At 33.8% G+C, this 9,523-nt stretch overlaps 1 protein-coding gene across 1 annotated transcript; it reads left to right on the top strand.

Moving 5' to 3' along the window:
- Window positions 1–6,499: 6,499 nt before the first annotated feature.
- LOC132165001 (uncharacterized) lies at window positions 6,500–9,370 on the top strand. The gene is made up of 5 exons (XM_059575516.2): window positions 6,500–6,878; window positions 7,139–7,640; window positions 8,125–8,326; window positions 8,426–8,914; window positions 8,996–9,370. Exons 1-5 carry the CDS (start codon window positions 6,500–6,502, stop codon window positions 9,368–9,370), a joined length of 1,947 nt encoding a protein of 648 aa, XP_059431499.2.
- The last annotated feature ends 153 nt before the right edge of the window (window positions 9,371–9,523 follow it).

The following is a 9,523-nucleotide window of genomic DNA, read 5'->3' as shown; positions in this document are numbered from 1 at the left end:
CTCTCCCTCTTCCTCTTCCTCTTCCTCACCAAGGCATTCTTAGTTTTCTGGACAAACCCACCCAACAATCCCTCCTCTCATATTTCCCTTTAGGTATCAAATCATTCTTCCTCACCTACACCCCATGAGACTGACCCAATCCCTCAAGACCAAGCCTTTGATTTTCTCTTGTTTGTTGCAGTAGCTTTCAATTCCATAAGGTTTGCGAGTAAGAGAGTTGTCCATTCCAGAGAAAGCACCCAAGCCATGAATTTCCTAGCATGAGCACCAAAACAAACAAAATATATGAAATCCAGCTCCTAACTTCACATTAACCACATCTTAAATCATCCGAAATCCAAACAAAAAATTTCCCAGCATGAGCACCAAACCCACCGTCGTTGATGGGGTTCAGATCCACCATAGGCCGATCATATCAAATCCTTTTTTCTTCTAGTATCAAATCTTTTTTCTGGCAGCATTGTTTAAGCTCCAAAAATTAAAGTTTTCTTGGGTTGTGGTGGTGTGGAGGGAGAGAGAGGAGAGGGAAGAGATAATTGCAAAGGTTGGCCATGGGGGTTCGGGTTGAGTCGGAGGGAGAGACAAAGTGAGAGAGAGAAAGAGAGAGAGAAGTGAAAAAATAAAAATAAATAAAAAAGATTAAATAATAATATTTAAAGAAAAGTAGAGATTGAAGTAAAGAATATGTTGGAGCTTGTATAGAAAAATGAGTCGGTAAAATAAAGAATATATAGTGTTTTTTCACTAGGTAAAATACGTTTGCTGCCTTGCTGGAGATGGTCTAATACTACTTCTATATACAAAACTAACACCAAATGTCATAAAAAACTATTAAGAAAAAAAAAATAAAAAGAAAGAAAGGAGACGTATACATATAAGAAACCGACGTAGTAAATACTGTGGCCAAGAAAGTACTGAATACTGGGAATCCTGGTCCGTAGCATGCTAGCATCCCTTTCCAAGATCGGGATCCCCAGCAATAGCTGGGGAATTGCCCATTATTTTTTTTTTTATTTTTTTTTTTTGAAATCTTGGCCATTAAATCTCATCCAAGAATTTACAAGCCGCCACATGTCCCATTAATTAAAAAAATATATTTTATTATTTAAATTGTAAAAATAAAATAAAAAACAAAATAAAAAAATATATGGTGGCCGGGTTGAGCCATGGGGGTGGGCCGAAACAACCCCCAAGGGCCAGTTGGGGGTGGTCGAACCACCCCCTGGGGCCATGGGGGTGGCTTCGGCCAGCCCCAAGGACCAATTGGGGGTGGCCGAACCACCCCCTAGGGCCATGGGGGTGGTTCCGGCCACCCCCAACCGGCCCTTGGGGGTGGCTCCCATGGCTTAGCTGGGGTGGCCAGCCACCTCATTTTTTTTTTTTAATTATTTTTTATTTTGTTTTTATATTTTATTTTTACAATTTAAATAATAAAATATTATTTTTTTAATTAGTGGGACACGTGACTACTTGTAGACCTTTGGATGATATTAAATGACTAGAATTTCAAAAAAAAAAATTGATGGGCAATTCCCTAGCTTTTGATAGGGATCCCAATCCCCCTTTCGGAGTTAAACTCCATTTTCAATGGGATTGGAGTATAATAATATCTATGATCCTACTGTCTCAGACTTTGTGACAACTTATGACCCATATGCTCTTTTTGGTAAAAGCATTATTTTTATTATTATTATTATTATTTTGTATGTAAAAATTGATTGACGTAAAAAAAAAGTACAAATGTTTTATATGAAAAAGTTAAAAAAAAAAATTGTTTTGTAGTTATTATTATTTTTTATTTGAATAGGAGAAATGCTACACTTTTCAATTTTTATTTATTTATTTTTTTAAAAGTTAGTTCACAAATAATGTGTCACCATCATATGAGATTTATTATTTTGAGAAATATGTTTCCAACTCATGAGATGGTAATTGGTAACACAACATTTGTGAATCAACTTTTAATGTTTTTTTTTTCTTTTTTTTTAAAAAAATGTTACATTTTTCTTTGAGATAGTAATGAAAAGTAAAGGTAAATATATTATAAGTCTCTGAGTCAATACGCCAAAACTGTAAAATGCCTAAGTTTATTTTTTTGAATTTTTACTCACTTGGTCTATCGAAACTGCAATAAAATCCATACCATTAGATTTTTTCCCAAAGGGTTAACAAGCATCAGTCTCATTGAAATGCACCGTTTCGCCACGTCTACATATTAATTTTTTATTAATTAAATTTAAAAATTAAATCTAAAAAAAAAAAAAATTGAATGGGTGGCCAACGGTGGGACTGCCATCCTTAGCCACCCCCAACCCCTGTGGGGTGGCTTCTAAGTGGTTAGGGATGGCCTGCAGGCCACCCTAACCACCCATGGGTGACCGCGAGCCACCCCAAGCCACTCATGGGTTGGCTGCGAGCTACCCCATAAGTGTTGGGGGGTGGCAACCCCTACCTCCCCACAGCTGGCCACCCCTTCAAAATAAATAAAAAAAATTATTTAATATTTAATAAAAAATTAATATGCTAACGTAGAAAAACAATGTGTTTCAATGAGATTAACGCCCGTTAACCCTTTGGGAAAAAATCTAACGGTAGGGATTTTATTCTAGTTTGATTGACCAAGGGAATAAAAAAAAAATTTTAAAAAAAAAAACGTCTACATACTCCCCTCAAACTACTACCAAATTGACAATGCTCCTCCCAAACTTTCAATTGTGATAATGTCTCCCCCAAACTACCAAAAATTGTAAATATTCCCCCAATGACGAAACTACCCTTAATAAATTAAAAATAGAAAAACACTAAAACTTCTAGAAAAAACCTAAAACTAAAATATATATACATAAAGGGTCGCAAATTAAAAAGAAAAAAAAATCCCTTATATAAGAAAAAAATTAAAAAAAAAAAATTCCATTTTTTTTGTTTTGTTTTATAACTTCAATAAATAAAAATTTTCATTTTTAAAAAATTAACAATTTTCGTTTAAGAAAATAAAAATTTTCGTTTTCTATAACAAAATTTAAAAAAAAAAAAAAAAAAAAAGGTTTTTTTTATTTTAAATAAAAATTTCTGTTTGAAAAAAAAATCGTTTAAAAAAATTTTTAAAAAAATCGTTCTTTTTAAAATAATTTTTTTTCCTTTTTAAAAAAAAATAATTTTTTTTTTAATTTATAGGGGTATTTTAGTCTTATTGTGAAATATATTTTGAGGGAGACATTGTCGGAATTGAAAGTTTGGAAAGGGAGAGGGGACATTGTCAATTGGATAGTAGTTTAAGGGAGGTATGTGCGCATTTTACAGTTTTGGTGCGTTGACTGTAAGACTTATAATATATTTACCCAAAAAAGTAATTGATGTGATGTAAAAAGTAAAAATGTGTTAAGTGTTTAATTTTAATGAATAGTGTTTGGCCATTCCATCTTCATTGGAATTTGATTCAAAGTTTGTCTTGTTTGGCAATGGCATGCACAAGTCCCAAAAAAATTGTTTAGCAAAACCCTTTTAAAGTTCTTTTTTTTTTTTTTTTTTTTTTTTTTCAATTCTCCAACATTTTAACTTTTTATATCACAACAATTACTTTTTATTATTATTCAAAGAAAAAAAACATTATAAAACCTTTTTTTTTTCTTTTCTTTTTTTTTAATTTTTCATTTAAAAAGTCAAACTTTTATATCTTTTATATTACATCAATCACTTCCAAACCACAACTCACCTGCTAAGTCCATACCCAAATGAGCCCTTAAACTCTTAAACATTCTACTTTTTAGGGTAACTTCACTTTATACTTTTAAATTACCACGTGATTTGAGAAACCTCCCTCAAACTTCAAAATCTCTCAATTTGGACCCCTAAACTTTCAATTTCAGTAAATTTGAACCCCTCCGTCAGATTTAGCTGTAAACTTCCCTGATTTACCCTTAAAAAGACTAAAATATGTCTGATTTTTTTTTTTCTAACTTTATTTTTTAAAAAATTTTTATTTGGAATTAAAGGTAAATTTAGAATTTTATAAAAAATTCAAGGGTATAAACATCATTGTCTCACATTTAATGTTTTAAATCTGATGTAGCAGTTCAAATTGATTGCAATTGAAAATTCAGAAGAACCAAACTGAGAGGTTTTAAAGTTTGGAGGGCTTCTCAAATTACGTAATAATTTAGGAATCTAAAATGAAGATACACATACTTTTTATATCACATCAATCATCTTTTATTACTATTTAAATGAAAAACAAAATTCAAAATCTTATATCACGAAAATCACTTTCTACTACAATAAAAAAGGCCCAAAGCCTTTTCCAAACAAGGCCTTTGGACATGAGTTCGTTTGGCAATAGATTTTCCAAAGTCCAATTTTTGTTCAACTCTATAATATTTTTAGGGGAAATACAGTTTACCCCTCTGAAGTATCCACGTATTTACAATTTTATCTAAGACAAATTGCATTTTGGATCTAATTATGCATTTTGGATTGCACTGGAAATGAATCGATTAATCTAAGACAAACTCTAATTAACATATCATAAATGCAATTTTATCAAATCAATTAATTAACATATTATCAAATAATCATCTAATAATAATTTAATTGCATATCAATTATATATGAATCCATTAGTCTAAGACAAATTCTAATTAACATATCATAAATGCAATTTTGTCAAATTAATTAATTAACATATTATCAAATAATCATTGCAAAAGTCTAAATACCATCGTTAAACTATTACCCAATTGACAAAATCTTCCAAACTTTCAATTGTGACAATATCCCTCCTCTAAATTACTAAAACATTGTCAATCTCCCCCCCTAAGACTAGCAAAAAGATAAAAATGCATGCCCCTATAGATTTCTCAATAAGACAAAAATACTCCTATAAATTCGAAAAAAAATTAATTAATTTTATTTTTTAAAAAATTTAATTTAATAAAACAAATTTCTTTTTAAAAAAATATTTTAATGAAAATTTTGAATTTTTTTAAACAGAAATTTTTATTGGGAAAAATAATTTTTTTATAATTATCTTTTAAAAAAGGAAAAATTTTATGTTTTTTAAACGAAATGTTTTATTTTTTGGAAATGAAAAAATTTTAGTTTTTTTTTTTTTAAAAAAATTTATGAAAAAAAAAAATTAATATTATAAATTAAAAAAAAAAAAAAAACATTTTCAATTTTTATTTAAAAAATCGAATTTTTTTTAAAAATTTTTTTCTTATAAAAAGGATTTTTTTTTTTGTTTTAATTTTTAAATGATATATATATATATATATATATATATATATATATTAGTTTTAGGTTTTTTCTAAAAGTTTTAGTATTTTTTGTGTTTATTTTGTTAAGAGTAGTTTCGTCATTAGGAGGACATTGACAATGTTTTAGTAGTTTAGAAGGACATTGTCAATTTGGTACGATAATTTGAGGGAAGTATGCGAACTTTACTCTCATCTAATAATAATTTAATTGCATATCAATTATATATGAATGAATTGAATAAATTGTATATATATATATTCAATGAGAGAGAGGAGAGAGAGAGTTCTAGAGATGCGCCGGAGAGAGGGAGAGAGGTGCACTGGATTGGAGGAGCAGCACCGCGGGAGGTGAGAGAGCTGCCGGGGTGACAGAGATTTCACGAGTGAGAAAGAGAGAGAGAGGGAGAGAGGGAGAGAGGGAGTTGATCAGCGTGAGAGGGACAGCTGAGTGATCGTGAGAGAGAGCTGATAGAGAGTGAGCTTAGTGATGAGATCAAGAGGGGCTTAGGCATCAAGGGAGTGGGGACGTGCACGATAGGGGATGTGCCCTGTTGCGATGTCCCAATTATATAATTAAGGGCATTGCTACAGTAAAAAGACCTCTCTTTCTTTAAGGAATCGTTTTACTATTAAAATATCCTTAGTGGGCCGTTTTATTGAAAAGACCCTATCAAAAAATGTTCATAAACCATTTTTTTTTTTTTTTTTGTAGTGAGGTTTGCAGATAGATGATGCTATAGTGAGTCCTGGCCCAGTGGACCAGAATCAAAGCACTCCTGGTATATGCAGCAAAAACACTCACAGACAACTTACGACCCATGGTATTTGTTCAAAGTTAATGGACATGACAAGAGTTTATTAGTTGGCGTTCATGAGTCAAAAAGTTCAAGTCAACGTTAATAGAAGGGCAAAAAGTCCTAGCCAACGGCAATATAGATGATGCAGGAGATGCCCATGTAATAAACGAAACAATGTCCCAGTCAACAGCAAAAGTCCAAATACATCATCGCAACTGGCTGCAGGTTTATCTGCAAAAGCGCAAGGATTATTAATAAACAATTCCGCCACTTGAATAAATAAACAATGTACAACATGTTGTGTGTGCCGTTGATTTCATACTAACTCCTGCATTAGAACCCATCGGAAATACCATCAGTTTCTATTCTTTTTTTAAATACCATCCATCTCTTCCTTCCTTGCAATCCATTTCTTCTTCTTCTTCTTCAATTATTTCATCCTCTTAATATATGGAATTGGAGCAACCCATTTTGGATTTCGAGCAACTCGTGTTGAGAGAGGCTGTTTCTGTTTCTGCTAAAAAAGTTAACCAAAACCACAGCAAAGCAAGTGCTAAGACCACCAATGCATATAGACCAAACACTTCTCAACCTTCCGACCACCGTTGCCGTCGCTCCGAATCCTCCAGGACACTGGAAATGGGTGTGCCATGGAACTACTCCCCGGAGGAAAAACTATCTTGGGTACGTTCTCAAATCATTGGTGGCGAAGCAGAAATCGATTCTCCTTCCGGGAAAAGAAGACTCACCTATGCTGATCACACCGCCACCGGCCGGTCTCTTCTGTATATTGAAAATTTCATCACCCACAACGTTCTTCCCTTTTATGGTACGTAATCTATCAATCATGTTCTTTACAATCTTGAGTGGCCAATCAAATCAAATTCATTTGACTGAAAAAATAATCAAATCTGTACTTCTCTACTACTTTATTTCATCCAATGGACAAAAATACTCTTCCACTATAATGGGATATTCAGCTGAACTGGAGATGAATTCATTTTATTCATGTCAAAGAAAATGTTTGCATGATTTTATTTTGTTTTGTTGTTTTATATTAATTAGTCAAATATTTTTCAACATATATAGGGAATACTCACACGTGTGACAGCTACGTGGGGGACCGGACAACAAAATTGGTGCGTGAAGCATCCAACTACATCAAGAAATGCTTGGGTGGTGGAAATGATGATTCCCTCTTGTTCTGCGGCTCCGGCTCCACCGGAGCCATTAAAAAGCTTCAAGAAATAATCGGCGTTGCCGTGACACCAATCTTAAGGGAGAGGGTACTCAAATGCCTCACTAAGGAGGAAAGGTGGGTGGTTTTTGTTGGGCCTTATGAGCACCACTCGAACCTTCTTTCATGGCGGAATAGCTTGGCTCAAGTGGTAGAGATTGGTTTGGATGATGATGGTTTGATTGACATGGAGGCTCTACGGCTACAACTTGAATCGTATAAACATGCCAACAGGCCTATTTTGGGTTCTTTTTCGGCTTGTAGCAATGTGACTGGAATTTATTCGGATACACGAGCAATTGCTAGACTTCTTCACCAATATGGAGGCGTTGCATGCTTTGATTTTGCAGCAAGGTACGAAACTTCATTTTAAATACTTGAATTGTCGCGCGTTTTGAGAAGACTCCTCTATTAGTTTTTAAACGTTAAAAGGGAAACAATGACCATTATACCTCAGACTTTTTTATAAAATTCTAAATTTACCCTTAATTTCAAATTAAAAATTAAAAAAAATTCACAAGATGACCCATGGTTGGGCCCACTTTGTGACCATTTTTTTAAAAAAAAAAAAAAAAAAAAAATTGAAAAAAAAAGGAAATTTGAGGGGTAATTTTGTCTTTTTAGGGGCTTTAACGGCAAAATTGACGAAGGGTAAATTGCATCATATTGAAAATTCAAGGGGTGAAATTGAGAGTTTTTGAAATTTATGGGGGTCTTCTCAAAACGCTCAGTAGTTCAGAGGTCCTTTGTTAAGTTTCCCCTAAAAGATATGTTCTCATTTATTTTTAAGTTTATGTTTGTTATTTTCTTGGCCTGAAATATTAATGTGTTTCATTAGCGGTCCATACGTGGAGATTGACATGAGGTCCGGGGAGATGGAAGGCTACGATGCCATTTTCCTTAGCCCACATAAGTTTCTCGGTGGCCCCGGATCGCCGGGCATTCTTCTGATGAGCAATGCCCTTTATCTCCTAAAATCTTCTCCACCATCGACTTGTGGAGGTGGAACTGTTAATTATGTCAACGGCTTTAGTGAAAAGGTAATAATTGGGCCTTGAGTCTTATTCCTCGCTCTTATTTGGATAATTTTGTTGATTTTCTCATTTTTTTTGGATCAAATGAATTAATGTGGATTGCAGCACACGGTATATAAAGAGGAAATTGAAGAAAGGGAAAATGCTGGGACTCCTCAAATAATCCAGACAATTAGAGCATCATTGGCCTTCAGGGTAAAGGAATATATTGGCTACCAAGTGATTGAAAATAAGGAGCAAGCCTACATACACAGAGCACTTCAGAGGCTTCTCCCAAACAAGAACATTTGGATTTTAGGAAATACAACCACCAAACGACAAGCCATATTGTCTTTCCTCATTTATAGTACAACCAATTCCACCTTGGGTGGCCTCAAAAACAATAGCAGAGAGATAAGGGATGTGCTTAACATGTGGGGAGAGAGTGGGAACAAGAGAGATAAGCCTCTTCATGGACCATTGGTTGCATCACTCTTGAACGACTTGTTTGGCATCCAGGCTCGAGGTGGGTGCGCTTGTGCTGGACCCTATGGCCACGTCTTGCTTGGTGTCGATGACACCTATTTACTTGCCTTCAGCGATGCTGTTGCAAAGGTAAAATACTCGCTTAATTCTTGCTTTGAAGCTTTGAAAACTATCACCCAATTAAGATTTTCTTCACCTTTTTTTTTATAGGGGTATGTAGGAACAAAACCAGGATGGGCTAGAATCAGCTTTCCCTACTACATGTCTGAGGAGGAGTTTGAGTTTATTTTAGATGCATTGGAGTTTTTAGCTATTTATGGGCAACGGTTCATTCCTTTGTACCACTACAATTTTGAAACAGGCGCCTGGACTTTTAAGAAGAAGGCACTTCAGGAGCTTCTCAACAAGGAAAACATCTTGGAAGATTACAATTCTAAGGCGTGTGGCGACGAAAAGAGAAAGATGAGTAAATATAGAGGTTATTTAGAAGCTGCAGAGTACATTGCCAGTCTGCTTCCCAAGTTCCCTTCTCAGCGTAGACTTCCGGAGCAGATTGATCCCAACCTTTTCCATTTCAGAATCTAATTAATTACTTCCAATTTATTGTTTCTTTTTGGTGGTCTTGTTTAAATTTTACTCTAAATAATATGGTGCTAATCTTTTCTTTATGATACTACTTTTTTAATTCTTTTTTTGTGCTTGGTAGATGAGAGAGAAGGAAAATAAATATATAATAAG

This window comes from Corylus avellana, chromosome 11, assembly GCF_965113065.1.
Source record: "Corylus avellana chromosome 11, dhCorAvel1.hap1.2, whole genome shotgun sequence".
Taxonomy (NCBI): domain Eukaryota; kingdom Viridiplantae; phylum Streptophyta; class Magnoliopsida; order Fagales; family Betulaceae; genus Corylus; species Corylus avellana.
Note: the sequence above shows the minus strand (reverse complement) of the source record. Positions and strands in the feature narration are given on the sequence as shown.